At 45.2% G+C, this 15,574-nt stretch overlaps 1 protein-coding gene and 1 non-coding gene across 2 annotated transcripts; both read left to right on the top strand.

Annotated features, from left to right (window-relative positions):
• The first annotated feature begins 1,831 nt into the window (after positions 1 to 1,831).
• Positions 1,832 to 15,529, top strand: CWF19L1 (CWF19 like cell cycle control factor 1). Its single transcript, XM_032190949.1, has 14 exons — positions 1,832 to 1,877; positions 1,970 to 2,054; positions 2,488 to 2,566; positions 4,266 to 4,367; positions 5,079 to 5,293; positions 8,109 to 8,227; positions 8,954 to 9,038; positions 9,588 to 9,731; positions 10,184 to 10,295; positions 11,346 to 11,425; positions 12,373 to 12,582; positions 13,344 to 13,460; positions 15,199 to 15,296; positions 15,385 to 15,529. The coding sequence occupies exons 1-14, from the start codon at positions 1,858 to 1,860 to the stop codon at positions 15,527 to 15,529; spliced, it is 1,611 nt and encodes a 536-aa protein (XP_032046840.1). The 5' UTR covers positions 1,832 to 1,857.
• LOC116491665 lies at positions 13,036 to 13,179 on the top strand. Its single transcript, XR_004253508.1, has one exon. It is a non-coding gene; the product is annotated as a small nucleolar RNA SNORA12 (small nucleolar RNA).
• Positions 15,530 to 15,574: the final 45 nt, after the last annotated feature.

Below are 15,574 nucleotides of genomic sequence, written 5' to 3'. Positions count from 1 at the left end.
TGGGCCGTGGGCTCTGTGGTCCTCTAGGACGGGGCAATCTCTTCTGCTAAAGCGCGTCCATCACCTGCCATCACCCCTTAGTCCAACCTACGCATTCATTCAGCATCAGCTTGAGCTGGTGTTCAATACACAGTCCACAGAGTTTGGAGTTTCTCAGATTTGTATACACAACTTCTCTGAGCAATCTGTTGCAGTGTCTGACCAGTCTCACAGTAAGAAAGTGTTTTCTTGTATCGACATTGAATTTCATGTGTCTAAATCACTTGCCGTGGTGATCAACACTTGTGCCTGAACAATCTGCAGCAGAGTGAAGGTTCACACTGTACGGGATGTTTTCCTCTACCAAGGAAAGCCTAGGGTGACAGAACCGCTAACATCTGGCAGCTCTCATGAGAGCAGCTGATGGGGCTTGGGCAGTGCCAGGAACAACAGTGACCAACCCCCACACTTATAAAAGGAAGCCCTAGAGAGAGCGCCGACCAGGGAGGACAATTTATGATGCAGTGTGCGTGAAAGGGCACAGGGTGGACACCTCTTAGAAAGACGGCTATTGTACTGGCAGAGTGGGACACTCAACACATGTTTAACCCAAGAACAGGGGACTGCTCAGTGGTGATTTGCTTTGCTCAAGGGCTCTCCTCCAACCTGAGCCTTAGGGCAGAATGTGCAGGACTCATCCAAGAGTAAAGCTCCAGCTGGGGGTCTGCACCATCTACACCAGTGCTGGCTGATGCCTCCACCCAGATGGAGCTGCTGAAGGGAAAGACTGCAGTGCATACCTCAGAGTGGAGATAATGCCTAGATCTTTCTCCTGTGGCAAGGATAGGAAGTAGACCTGCCTGAAAAAATGTGCCCAGGGGGAGGACCTCCTGGATGGCTCAGCTGCAGGAGGCAGTGAGAAGGCTGTGTAACGTCAGGGAGACTGCTACAATTGCAGTGGCAATTGTTGCAGAGCAGTGCTTACACCAAGCCAAGGGCTTTTCAGCTTCTCGCTCTGTCCTGCCAGCAGGCAGGCTAGGGGTGCAGTACGAGCTGGGAGGGGACAGACCCAGGACAGCTGACCCAAACTGGCCAAAGGGGTATTCCATACCATCTGGGGTCATGCTGAACAATATATAAGGGTGGCTAGCTGGGGTGGCGGGGCTGGCTGCTCGGGGTTAGGCTGGGCATCAGTCAGCAGGTGGTGATAGATTGCATTGTGCATCACTTGTTTTGTACACATTATTATCATTATTATTGTTATCCTGTCTCAATAAACTGTCTTTATCTCAACTCACAGGCTTCACTTTCCCGTTTCTGTTCCCCATCCCAGAGAAGGAGGGGGGAGGGTGAGCGAACGGCTGTGTGTTTAGCTGCCGACTGGGTTAAACACCAACAATCCTTTATCTTGTTCCCTGTCTCATCCCAGGCCCTTTTCTACCGATCTGCCTTCCGACTAGTCGCCTCCAGCACATCCTAGTTCGTGGGACTGCCCTTCCGCAGGGGCAGAGCTTTGTGTTTCCTTTAACTGAACCCCACGAGTTTTCTCTCAGGCTGGTGAGGTTCCTCTGCCTTCTCAGACGCTCCCACCGATTTTGCGTCACTTACGGCTGTGCTGAGGCTGCAGGCAGCCCCCAAGCTGCAGAAGGACCTTCACCAGGCTGGTGAAGAAGATTTCCCGTTCGTAAATCCACGCAAGCGACTCCTGCTGCCTATCAGACGAGTCCCGGAGGCCGCTGCGGGAGACCAGCACAGCCCCGCGCCGCGGACGAGCCCAGCCGCTACCGCCCGGCCGCCGCTGTTTCTCCCGCTTGGTGGCGACAGCGGGGCGCTGTGGGCGGTGCACCCGGAAGGGCGGCCCCGCCGAGCAGTTCCGAGATGGCGGCGCCGCTGCGCGTGTGAGCGGAGTGGGCTCGGGGCGGGGGCGAGGCGGCGGCCGAGGCGCTGCGGGGTCGTGCCGCGGCAACCGCTGAGGTTCTGTCTCCCGCAGGCTGGCGTGCGGCGACGCGGAGGGGCGGCTGGAGGCGCTCTTCGGGCGGGTCCGGGCCATCCAGGACAAGAGCGGCCGCTTCGACGTAAGGGCTGCGGCGGGGCGGGGGGAGCGGTGCCGGGGTGCGGCGCCCCCCTCGGCTCCCGCAGCGGGCACGGGGCGGAAGCTGTCCCGGAGGTGGCTGGCCGCCCTCCCCGCCGGCCTGTGCCGTGCCCGTGGGCAAGGGGGCTGGCGGCGGGGTCTTCGCAGGCCGTCGGCCTTGCTGGCCTTGCGCCGAGGTGCTGGGGGAGCAGAAGGCTGCAGGCTGGGCATGGAGGCGAGCAACTCTTTCTTTTTTAGATTTAAATGCAGTAAAGTCTCCCTTATGCCTTTAATTCGTGACATCAAAGAGCAGAGAGGGGTTTCCTTACCAAATGAAATGGTGTTGAAGAGATGCGTGTCATGGTGTGGTGAAACATCTTTGTGAGTGTACCTTGCTGTGGTTCTGTAGCAACTCTCACTTTATGCAATGTTTTTAGATGCTTTTGTGTGTTGGGAATTTCTTTGGCTCTACTTCAGACCCTGAATGGACAGAGTATCGCACAGGGGCCAAGAAAGGTAAGGAAGAAGTTGTTTTGGATGGCATATGCATTAATGTGCTGGGGATTGTCCTATTTAGCAACCCACTTATCTGCTTCGTTGTGACAGGTGTTTGAATTCAGTTGTACAGGTTGTAATGTTAGAGTAGTTAAACTCAGCTAAAGTAGGAAAATGCCATGCAGGAGGGAAAGATGGGTTTATTTTAAAATCAAACCCATTCCACTACCAGTCCTGTGCTCAGAAGCATGAGGATGTATGTCTCCAAGTGGTCCTTTCATGGCTTGGGCATCAAAGGTAGTTTTCTGCCTGTGGGTATGAAAAATGCTATGTGGGCTTCTCCTCTGCCTCTTTCCACATGGCTCTTACAAGGGAGATGCTCTCTCATGATGCACTTCTATGAGTATTTGTTCCTCTTTCCTTTTCAGCATTGCTCTGGCTCTTAACTCTGGCACAAGGAGAGCCACAAGGGAGCTAGGGTTCTGGCTTTCATGGTCATCTCTGCTTCTGCAACGCTCACCAGAGTTACACCCTGGCTTGTGTGAGCTGTCTGGACAACAGTTGTCCTGTATGCAACTCATAGATGAGGACTTAACATAGGGAGGCTAATCAGTCTCTCATAGCATTTGGTGGTGGGAGCTGGAACTTCAAGCACAAATCGAGCAAGAGCTGTGGCAGAGTTGCTATACTGCTGCAGCTCTGTGCTCCAAAGTGGAAAGCTATTGCTGGATTTCATTCAGGGAAAAGCTTAGTATGGCCTGACCATGTGAGATGTTGACAGGCTTACTGCCATGCTGGTCTGGCAGGAAATCTACAGGTGGTGTCTCTGACACCAGCCATTGCTTTTTCTAACTTTTAGTAGCTTGAGAAAATTGATTTATCCAAACAGCATAAGTACAGTCTTTACTGATCACTTAGCTGTAGAGAATGTAAAACGGGTACTTCACATTGTTTTTATTTTTAACATATATCCACTAGTTCCTGGCCTTGCAAGGGCCATGGTTTGTGCACATGTTGAGAGGGAATCATAGAATTGTTTATGTTGGAAGGGACCTTAAAGATCATCTAATTCCAACCCCCTGCCATGCACAGGGACACCTTCCACCAGCCCAGGCTGCTCAAAGCCCCATCCAGTCTGGCCTTAAGCACTTCCAGGCATGGGGCATCCTGTTCCAGTGCCTCACCTCCCTCAGAGTAAAGAATTTCTACCTTATATCATGTAACAAGTTATTCTGCCAAGTGAATCAAAACTGTGATGTTCTTGACCTTTTCCCTGAAGAAAAAATATCAGTGGTTTGCAGGTTTTCAATAGCCACAGGAATTTAGAATAGCTTAAAGTGAATCACCAGGTGTCCCTGTGTATTTACTTAACATCACCCTAGGGAAAATATGTGTTCTTAGGGCTGTGGATCACATAGGAGTAGATGATGCTCCTACATAGAACATCATATGCAGATGGCAGAGCTAGTTCTAGTTAAACCAGAGGTTGTTTTCAGCTGGTGAGATAAGCATTTTTTTGAAGCAGCAGGCTTGGGGACCTTACTTTGAAGGAAAGTTATATACTTGTTCTGGGCTTATTGCTTTTCAGCCCACTTGAAGGAAGGGGTGTCTGGATGGTGAATTGATGGCTGTGATTCCTAGTACACGTGGACTGAGCTTCTCTTAATGTACTTGATTTACACCAGACCAATTGCCTGACCAATTGTCTTTTCTCCCTCAGCTCCAATTCAAACCTTTGTTCTTGGCGCTAATAACCAAGAGACTGTGCGCTATTTTCCAGACTTCAGTGGCTGTGAATTAGCTGAGAACATCACTTATTTAGGTAATATAGTCGAGTGATAATGCTTTCATGAAGTTTTTCTGATTTTCCTGCTTCGAGCCTTCTGACACTAAGACAGGAGTTGAACTTCACATTAAAAGGCTGATATCTGCTCTGTAAAATGGGAAAAAGCAGTTTTTTATTGTTTTCTAACACTCTGAATTTTGCTAACCAAAAGAAAGAGTGGTTTATAGTTTTGTGTGAGAGCAATTTATTCCTGTCCTGTGTCCATCTCCGTGCGGTGAAGGTTTTCTGTGTGAAGCATGATTTTGTTGTGTTATAAGACTGTATTGGAGTAGCAGAGGTAAGTATCATCTTTAAAGATAATGAAGCTGTAGCAAAATGAAAAGCTGATTTCTTTCTAGAATGCAGCCTGACAAAATAGTAACAAATGAAGGCACTTCCAGATGGCTTTTTTTATTCAGTCTTTGTACCAAGCTTTTGATATCAATTGATTTTTGGGAGGTAAGGTAACAGTGAGGAAAGAAGAACTGGGAGTTGTCTAAATGTCGTCTGCACTGTCATCAGGGTTTGTTGCACTCTTTGTTGCCATTGCACTACAGCATATTTATGAACATAGAAAATGATCTATCCATAAGTAAAGTTTCAGTCAAAGTAAGGCATGACTGCTAAATTTGGTCCTCTGTTTACAACACAGATCAGATTTAAACACTGCAAGTAATCTCTTAAGTGCTTGCCTTTGTATTCATGCAGGCCGTCGAGGTGTTTTCAGCAGTACCTCTGGACTGCAGATTGCATACCTGAGTGGCACTGAGTCCCAGGATGAGCCAGCTCCTGCCTACAGCTTTAGCTCAAAGGATGTGACAGAATTAAAAACATCTTTGTTATCAACCCCAAACTTCAAGGGTGTGGATATATTGCTGACGTCTCCATGGCCCAGAGATGTGGGGAATTTTGCCAACAGTCCGGTAAGTCTTGTGTTTTCTAGTGGAATGAGTTTCTGGATAAATTTAGCAAATGACTGCCTTTCTGCTTGTTCTAGCTGTTAGCAGAAGGACCCTTCTCTTTGCTGGAATTTACTTAGGTAAGGGCTTTGGGGGATAATTGCCTTTAGACATGGAAAGAGTTGCCTTTAGGCTTTCTTTCCATGGAGATTACTAGCATTTGTGTAGAAAAGTTGAGGTCCAATAAGTAAAGCTTACAGCAAGGTGCTGTGCTCAGACTGTGAGGCTGTACGTCCTCACAGTGCTGCTCCCTTGGAATCATTATTTTCTCAGCGAAGTCTTCCTGAGTCCTACAGACTTGACCCCCTTGGGATCCTGGCATTTCAGTTGGAAGGCTCAAGTGGAAATGTTTGGTTTGCCTTGGTTGTGCAAAGGCAAAGCCCATTGCAGGAAAATGACCCCACAAAAAGCCTAGGATTGCAGTTTTCTCCATAGTCTACTGTAAGCCTTCAGGCTGCCAGGGTGCTAATGCTGTTTCATCAGATAAAAAAAATCATCCTAATCCTTAGATGTCTTTACTGCTGTCTCTGGAGTGAGTAATCCTTGCTCATTCTGTAACTGGTCATGCTTTACCTTAAACTTAGGTTTCTGTTAATATTTATTTTTTTTAAGAAACAACACACTTGTGATAATCATGGAAAGGCTAAGTTATTTCCTTGAATTCTGTTTGTTGTGTGTTTTTTTTTTTTCCTTGTACATATATTATTTTCTTTAATAGTCCCTTCATGGCACTGTTCCATTCTTGTAGCTCTGCACATTTAATCTAGTCAACATGAGTCTCTTGAACCCCAAAGCAGTGTTCCAAAGCAGGACTTATCAGTGGGTTTAAGTAAAAGCCGCTTGCTCTGTTTTTACAGGTTACTTCAATCCAGCGTTGAGAGCTGTCTTAAATGAAGGTGATGGAGGAAACTGCTCTGGTTTAAGAGTCATTTCTTCCCTCCAGCTCTTTAATTGTTAGAGGAAACTTGTATCAGGCTTACTCTGTACTTTCTCTGTCCTGGTGCCTCTCTTGCCAGCTGACCTTGTCAAACACAGGCTGCCGCTTAAAACTTGCCTCAGATATATAGAGAATATCTCTTAAAGATTTTTCCCTTTGGCACTGCAAAAGTCCAGAGCTGTAGAAATGTTACTTGTGAAGAATCAGATCCAACCTTCGCCTTTTGTGGATGTTGCTATGAGGGCTGCAAATGTTTTCCCAGTATGTCTTTTTCCCTCTCCACCCAGCATTCTTGATGCTCTGGAACTTCAGCTTTACCAAAGTAGCTGTCAGTTTTGTCATTTACATCAAAGTTGAATCCCACTCATTGGGCCATCTCCAAGGGCTTGCTAAAGTTGAGAGTGAAAAATGGACGTTGGATGTTCTGGCTCTTCTTCAACAATGAAGTTAAGGACAGATGGGGAGGTGGATTTGTGAAATTTCAGCGTGTTTTATCTTTCTGTGATAGAAAAATCAGAGTAAACAGTTTTCATTTACTCACAGGTTTTGCTCTGCATTCAACTGGGTGCAGTTATTGTGGGGCCGTGCCGTTAGTCTCTGAATGCTATGTTCTAACCACCTCCCTTATTACTTGATATAAAGTCATCTTTCTGCACCCTTCAAAACTTTTCAAGTGTTTGTGTTTATTTCCTTAAGTATCAGTCAGTTGTACTAAATGGTCTGATTCTTCCTCTGTCTGAATTTTGAGGGTGTTTAGTTTGTGTACAACTTACAGTTGTAATGTTTGCTTGGCAAAAATGACTTGCCAGTCATAACTAAGATGATCTGAAACCTCCCTGGTGAGGAATGCTACATATGACAAAATGACGACTTTTTGCTGCTTCTCAGCATCTTCTGACATGCAAAAGGGGGAGATATGATCCTCCCTGTAAAAGCATAAAAACTGTCTTCCCAGGCCCCTCAAAAAGCAAACGTCTACAAAACAATGAAACAAATAAAAAAGCCAACCCCACAAGACTAGGTGGTTGGAGAGGATCAAGATGTAGGGATGTTCTACGTTAAAGAAAAAAAATGTGCCTAGAAATCCACATGAGGATCCTCTGTAGTAGTTCAGCATATTGTTCTGATCTTGGTTTCCTTCAACATTAATTTCTGAAAACATACTCACTTGGATTAAGAGATGAATACGTTAATAATGATATTAAAATAGGCATCTTACTGAAATGTGTAGTTCGTGACCTGAAGATTTCTGTAATAAGTCTCCGAGATTCCCTTGTTCTCTACTTTACTTTTCAATAATGAAGTAACTTTTCAGGCTAATAAGGAACAGACAGGACAAAAATAGCCTTCACCGAAGATAACAGTTTGAAGTCTGCTCTTTGTTGGTATTTTGGTTTGCTCTGATGTCTTAGGGATGGGAGTGGGATAACATTTTGCTTCCTCAGGAAACTTCAGCATTTTCTTATTCACTTGATTCATGGACTATAGCTCTGACACTCTGGGCATGTGCTTAAAACTCATTTTAATGATTTTGATGTGTGTTGGTGTTTGCCAAAACTCATTATATGCTGCACTGGCTTCACGAGACCAAAAGAAGAAAAAAAGGACAAATTTGAATTGGTGAAATGAGTAGATACAAACCTTTAGCCCACAGAATGGAATAAATGAGTAGGCTTGGGTTGGAGATAAGGGATGTAGCCAATTTTACTTTCCTGCTACAAGGAATAGCAACAGTTGTAGTCATAACCTCTAAGTATCCAGTAAGCATTTTGTTATAAAACAATTTCTTTTCACTGTAACCTGACAGAGTTTTTAAAATAAAACTTGTTTTATATTTTGTAGGGAAAAATAAATACCAAGAAACATGGTTCCACATTAATATCTGATCTAGCTGCAAGTCTCAAACCAAGGTATCACTTTGCTGCACTGGAGAAGGCCTATTATGAAAGACTTCCGTACAGGTTTGTGAGACCCTCTGAAATCTCATTTATTTTGTAATGAGAGTTCAATTTTTGAAGGACATAGGAGGAAATCTCTAAGGTAATTTTATGAAGTCACGCTACCACTTTAAACCTCTCACTTTTTTCAACAAGGAGTAAAGATTGTTTTTCAGATATCTCTTATGACTATAATGCCTGCTGCCTCAAAAATTATGCTATTGTTGATGATACTGATCCAAGTATGCCATTGTGAATCTGATGGCAATTTAGTTGCCCTGAGTCCTATTTCAAAATTGTTCAGCCTAATTTAGGGGTATATCTCTAAAGTGTATTGTGGAAGAGCTCTCATATGGTTAAGAATTTGGTGTCTTTAATTGTAACTTCATATAGAAAATGTGATTAGTGACATAAAGAAGGTGTCAGAACAACCTACAAATAAAACTAAGGCTGTTTTTGTGAATGCTGCATAATACTCTTGCCACAGCAAAAACACTTGAAAAATGTAGTTGTTTTCAGTCTAGTGAATTGTCCTCTTGGCTCCATGTTTGGTCTGCAGTGAGATGCCATTTTGGTCTGCACAGCTGTTGGTCATTAGATCCCCTGAGTCTTTATGTTCTCAAACCTCCTTGTTCTCAGTGAAGGCCTTCACGTGTTTGATGTGGTATCTGAGTGCCTTCATGAAGGACGTGTGATTTTCTCACTCCTTTTACGTATGTGCCAATACAATCACATTTTGTTTCCCTACAGAAATCACACAGTGCTACAGGAGACCCCACAGCATGTGAGCAGGTTTATTGCTCTTGCTGATGTTGGCAATACAAGCAAGAAAAAGGTATTGGCACTCTTGAATCTTTCTTCTTTTCTCAAGTACAAATAACATGGCAGTAACCCCAAATTTGGCTAGTTGGAAGACAGTGTAAATCACTTAAAAGCTCTGCTGAAGTGGAGGTGTCTCACTTCAGTAACGTATCATTTGCCTGTCATGTCAGAACGATACCGACTGCAAGATGTATTCTGAGACTCCTTTGTTTCTTTCTACCTGCTCAAGTGGAATTTAGCTGTGAAGACTGCTGCAGAGGAAAATGCCATTCCTTCCCCTTCCTCAGCTTCTTTAATTTTCCCTTCCCATGGGCTGCTTTAGGAAAAAAGCAAAGTTCTATGAGAACCCTTACAAATTGTTTAAAATATCTTTTGGGGTGGGATGGGTGTTTTGTTTGTGGTTGTTTGTTGTTGTTGTTGTTTTAACCCGTTTCTCTTCTCCCCTTAAGAAAGTTACAGAATATTGGTATAGAGGGACATCTTGGTAGTTTAGAACTGACCTCTTCAGAGCTACTGTCGTGGCAAAAGCTTCTTGCATTTGAGCAGTCTGTTTTCTTTCCAGTATCTCTACGCATTCAGCATTGTTCCAATGAGCTTGATGGATCCTGCAGAGCTAGTGAAACAGCCACAAGATGTCACAGAAAATCCATACCGAAAGTCACGAAAGGAGGCACAGAAGACCACAAAACCACTTGTGTGTGCAGAGGTATTGCTGCACTCAGCTGCTCTGGTTTCACTCTGTGCTCAGGTGTTCTGTCTTAAATTACTGCTTACTCAAATGATTTCAGACTCCATGTGAGTTTGCTGTGAGTCTAGCCACAAAGAGATAAAGCCATCATTTTAGCACTGGCTGTGAAGTGAAAAGAGATATGAATCATCTGTAGAATTGAGCAATTCTGAATGTTGGACATGAGGCTATGCAGGGAAATGTAGCAGTTTGTGGCAGCTCTCCCATAACTCTTTCCCCGATTGAGGTTATGTATCCAGGCTGGCAAAGGTTATTGCATGAGTGGGAGAGTTGAAGCCGTTCTGATCCAGGATATTGAGGTTTTTCTAGATGGCTACACACTTCTTCAGGAAAACAGCAGATCCTTGTATGCACTGTGACTCTGGGATGCAGATATAATGAATGGGTTTTGATTTTCATTTTCTAAACAGGAAGAACCAGCATGTCAGTTTTTCTTTGATTTGAACAAACATCAAGGAAAGAAACGTCCCTCAGATGTGAAAGAAAGAGGGAACTCGCAACCTAAGCAAGCCAAAACCCCCTGTAAGTCTGGATGCTTTTTTTTTTTTCTTTCTTTTTTCCCCTAAGATCTTCTTTGAAGGCATTGGACCATCTGACTCCTCATTTTTCTCAGGCTGTTGGGCTCTCTATGATATCACCTTGCAAATGTACTAGGTAATGTAGGTATACAGAGGAATGAGCGATCCCTTGTTTCCTAAAAAACTGGCAGTAAACAGATGGAAGAAAAGTCAAAAATATAGTTTAAAAGTTAGTTGAACTGTGAGTCTTGGGCTAATGCCGTTTACCCTGTGAACCAGACCGGCATCTCCACTTGACAGCAGGCAGTTCTGCAGACCAGCTTGTTCTGTGGGACATAGCGTGCCCTTGTGCACATTCATATAACTTCCAAAATCTTCCGGAGTTTCATGTTGTGCGAAGGGAGCCTCAATACACTGTTTTGTTTGGAAATGAACCCTTGTCTTGGACCTTTGGTTTCCTGTGGTTCTTGAGAGAGCCCTATCATGTATTGTATTTGCAAAGCTGATTCCTGTACCTGTGCAAAGCTTGTGGAGGAGGGTGTGAATGCAGTGTTTAACCCTATTGAGAGGCCTAGGTTATCAGTGCCGTTAGTTTATATTAAAGATCAGATCAAGTATTGCGATTCGTGTGTGAATTCAGATGTTCTGAGTGTGATGAACAGGCCAAAACAAGCATGTGTGTTTGACAGCATCTATCCTTATATCTATACGGTAATTTTAACTCATTTTGATTTGTGTTTGAATTGAGTGGTGCTTTTTTATTAGTGAGCTGTAATCACAAAATTCTTGGACATAGTGCTCTTCCAGTAAATTAGAGCACTCAGTGGGAATGGCATTCAGCAAGTTTGTGACTCTGCCACCTGCTGCTCTTTTGGTGGAATTTCCCAGAGGAATCAGTTCTCTGGCCAGATCCTGTTTCCCAGGGCTGTGACCTTTTGACATCTTCAGCACTGCACCAACTGGTAAAGGTGGCTGGAAAATTCAGCTCTGCCAGACCTTGTTCTGACCAATGAGCTTTTATCTAACACTTGTTATTTTTCCTTTCCCAATAAAGCACAGCCCACAGGGCCCTGCTGGTTCTGCCTTGCCAGCCCAGAAGTGGAGAAGCACTTGGTCGTTAGCATTGGCACGCATGTAAGTACCCGTAGCAGTTTCCGACATGACAGCAGAATCATGCTAATGCGTGGCAATATAAAATACCTGTCCTCTAATTTTAAATGTTAAAAAAAGAAGAAAACAATCTGTTTGAACTGACTCCTATTTTTGTTTTGAGTTACTTTGCCCCCCCTCCCCCCCACGGGAAGACATAGGTATGTGGCAGAAGTCTTTTCAAGTATGAAATGTGGCCATTTTGCTCCATCAGCAGAGCTGAGTTCTAGAGCCTTAAGAGTTCTTGCTGTAGCAGTCTTCATGATTTGCTTCAGTTACTAAATTCAGAACTTTTCCACTATGAATTTGGTGTAAACTGAGACCATTGCTGACAAGGGGATGTACTGTCTGGAATTATGCCAAAACCCCCTGCATTGATTGGTTCCAATATTGTCACATGTAGATAAGCAGAAGATGAGACAGCTTTTAAGCCAACATTTCAAAGTACATCTTGGAGATTCATTAAGTCACTGGTATATTTACTTGAGCAACTTGTTGCCTCAAGTTGTTGCTACTGTATGGAATAATCCACTTCAAACTCCTAGGACACCTTTGTCCATGTTTTTAGTTTAAAAGTAGGTATAAATTTTCAAGGTGAATTTTCCTGTCATGATGAGAAATTCTAGCAGCAGTGGTAAAGTTCACCTCAGCTGTTTTCCTGCAGACCTTGCATTCTCTGGCATTCAGAAGAGTGTTATTTATTTATAAATTCAGCAGTTCATTTTCCTTTCTCATTCTGCTTGTAATTTATTGATTGCTATTCAACAATCCCTAATAAGTGAACATGGGGTAAAAGACTGTACTATTCCTAAGGTAAAACAGCTAGGCTGGGGGGATACCTAGAGTGCAGCCGGAGAGCACAAGTAAATTTGCACAGCACACCAGTAAGTGTTGCTTGCAGTGAGTAACTGTTGTGTATTGTGTCACTCTAGTGTTATCTTGCTCTGGCCAAAGGTGGATTGCTACCTGATCACGTGTTGATTTTGCCTATTGGGCACTATCAGTCGGTGGTTGACTTGTCTCCAGAGGTGATGGAAGAAGTGACCAAGTACAAATCTGCCCTGAAGGAATTTTTCAGAAGCAAGGGGAAGAGATATGTTTTATTTGAAAGAAACTATAAGAGTCAGCATCTGCAGTTACAGGTATGGTTTTAGTGTAACCTTAAGAGAGTATAACCTTGCACTTCAATAAATTGAAAGAGAAAGCTCACCTTCAAGCTTTCCCTCTTCATTCTGTGCCTTTTCAGAGTACAGGGAGAAGTCATTCTGCCCACAGATAGAGGCAAGATAAAAATAAAACCAGTGTGATGGTTCTGCCACAGCCCTTAAATTCTTCCTGGTACAGCAGCACAGTGTTGACTGTGTTGGAATGAATAAGGAATACTTTTCCCTTGGACCCTGATATTAAAAGCCCTCATGATTTCTAGACAAGTTACGAGACCTTGCTCTTCCTCTGATAGGCTCCCATGGATACAGAGGCTCTTGGTGCTCACAGTGTAACTGGAGTAGACTGAAAATCTAAGGATATATGCAGAACTCTGGTCATAGTCATACCAACCCTTTGGTTTTATTTTCCATGTATATCAGTCAGTGGCTCCTTGTGGTAGCTTCTGGATTTGGCAGATCTGTAACTGTATCAGAGCAGCCTTGAACTACCACAGAGATCAGAAAGGAGGGAGAACTGTGCTGAGAACTTCTTCAGACTCCTAGTTTTCAGCTTTTTGCTCACCTCCCACAGAAAATCTCTCATAAGTTTAAGTCTGTACAGGGAGGTGCTCACCATTCCTGTTTGATGATGTTGATCAGAACTGAGGAGCATACCAGCTCCAATGATGGATTGATCTGCTTTTTTTGCTTTGAGTTGTTTCACTCATCTCTTTGGAAATGTTGTCTCCCCTCCCCAGGTAATTCCTGTCCCATTGGACTGTACTTCCGAAGATATTAAAGAGTCCTTTATTACACAGGCACGGGAGCAACAGATTGATCTATTAGAAATCCCAGAGCACTCGGATATCACGCAAGTATGAGACAAGGTTTCACTTCCTTTTTACTTCACCTCTGCCCTGTTGGGGCTTCTGTTTCCCCATGAGATCACTTTGTGGGGTGAGGTTAAGCTGTTGGAGGCAGACCATGGTAGACTCAATTTGGAGCCCCCATGCCAAATGTGTTCTGCTCCAGGTAAAGTTCCTGTAAACAGTGTAAGATGCATTGTTTATCTGAAAATTAAGTGGTTTGTCTTGCCTACAGCATTGTTGACTACCTATGGAGGGGCCTAAAGCATGGGTCTTCTTTCCATTTGACACACGTCTGTGCTCTAGTTCTTTTAGCACTTCTGTCACAATGCAGAATGCTAAGATGTCCTCATGGTTTCCTCAGCATGGCTTTTCCTAGAGGCAAAACTCAAAATACAGCTAAGACACAAGGGTGACATACAAACATGATTCAGAGGGCAGGGATTTAAGAAATAGCCTTCATCATGTTACTTCAGCTCTGTGTAAGGCTTGCTGAACTTACTTGTCCTGAAATCAACAACCCCTTTTCCAGTGTCACTGCACATCAGGTAGTTTTAATTTCCACCAGATAAGAATTTTAAATCTTCCTGATATGGTGAGAGAAGTGAGTCAGCAGGGACTTAGGGTTCTTCTGTGTGTACCAAGTGGTCACAGGGAGTCCTGAAACAGCATGCACTGTGCATGCTGGTTGCTTTCTTAGTCATTACAATTGCTTATAGCCACCCTGGCAAGCTTTGAGGCCAGTTTCTCAGCTGAGAAGTACAAATGTACTCTCTTCATGTAATTTTCCCTTCTTCCTCTACAATATGGCATATTAGCATGGGATGGCTTTGCCAGGGAGTTCTGATCATTTGTACCCGAGCTCTGTTATTTAATGTCCCTGTAGTGCTATCTGCAGAATTAAACTGCAACAAATATTATAGTAGTGTTCTGTCCAGTGCCCTGTGTGGCAAGGGTAGACTGTGAACCCAGCAGAAACCAATCATAGAATTGTTTAGGTTGGAAAAGAACATCAAGTCCAACCGTTAGCCTAGCACTGCTAAGTCTGCCACCAAGCCATGTCCCTAAGCACCACATCTACACATCTTTTAAATACCTCCAGGGATGGGGACTTCCCTGGGTAGCCTGTCCAAATACTGCTTCACAACCCTTTCAGTGAAGGAATTCTTCCTGATACCCAACCTAAACCTGCTGTGGCACAACTTGAGGCCATTTCCTCTTACCCTCTTGCTGGTTGCTTGGGAGAAGAGATGGACCCCCACCCCACTGTGGCCTCCTTTGGGGTAGTTGTAGAGAGCAATGAGGTCTCCCCTGAGCCTCCTTTACTCCAGGCTATGAAACCCTAGTTCCATCTGCCTCTTTTTGTAAGACTTTTCAATCCACCACTTTCTTAGATTTGGAAGTTAACTTTTTGAGATCTCCACTGATGCAGTGTGGAATGTGTGCTGCAGTCTGGGTTTGCTTGTTTTGTTGGGCTCCCATGTAAAAGTAATGGAGCTGGAGCCTCTTGTGAGGCAATGCCTGCTCTTTAGAGTAGCTACCAGACATGGATAGGCTCTGCATGTGTTTTCAAACCAAAAGGCTTGAGCTTTTGGGTCTGTATGGTTTCGGAGAAGTGCTGGGGGACACACGAGTTCCCCTGGCACCTAGGGAGGCAAGTGGTGAGGAATCGGCAGGGAAACCCATCGCAGGGGGACGTTTGGCGATCAGAGCGCAGGCCTCAGCCTCCCTCTTCCCCTCCCCGCAGGTAGCACGGCCGGGCACGCCATACTTCTACGTGGAGCTGGACACGGGCGAGAAGCTCTTCCACAGCATCCGCCGCAGCTTCCCGCTGCAGTTCGGCAGGTGGGCGCCTCCCTCTTCCCTCTCCCCCTTCCCCCGGCCCCTCCGCCGGCCGCTGCCCGGCGCTGAGGCGGCCCCGTTGTGTTCGCAGGGCGGTGCTGGCCAGCCCGGCGCTGCTGGCGCTGCCGGAGCGCGCCGACTGGCGGCGCTGCGCCGCGGGGCGGGCCGAGGAGGCGGCGCAGGCCCGCGCCTTCCGCCGCGACTTCCAGCCCTTCGACTTGGCCCTGCCGGAGTGACGCCGGGGCGCCGGGCGGGGCGGGGGAACGGGCGGGCGGGCGGCG

This window comes from Aythya fuligula, chromosome 7, assembly GCF_009819795.1.
Source record: "Aythya fuligula isolate bAytFul2 chromosome 7, bAytFul2.pri, whole genome shotgun sequence".
NCBI lineage: Eukaryota > Metazoa > Chordata > Aves > Anseriformes > Anatidae > Aythya > Aythya fuligula.
This window is presented reverse-complemented; position numbering and strand designations above follow the sequence as displayed.

What these genes read in the sequence shown, in the direction of transcription:
- CWF19L1 (XM_032190949.1), top strand. Translation starts at nt 1,858, where the DNA reads ATGGCGGCGCCGCTGCGCGT. An exon ending in TCGTTAGCATTGGCACGCAT is followed by an intron (nt 11,426 to 12,372) that starts GTAAGTACCCGT and finishes GTGTCACTCTAG; the next exon opens with TGTTATCTTGCTCTGGCCAA. An exon ending in GTCAGCATCTGCAGTTACAG is followed by an intron (nt 12,583 to 13,343) that starts GTATGGTTTTAG and finishes TCCCCTCCCCAG; the next exon opens with GTAATTCCTGTCCCATTGGA.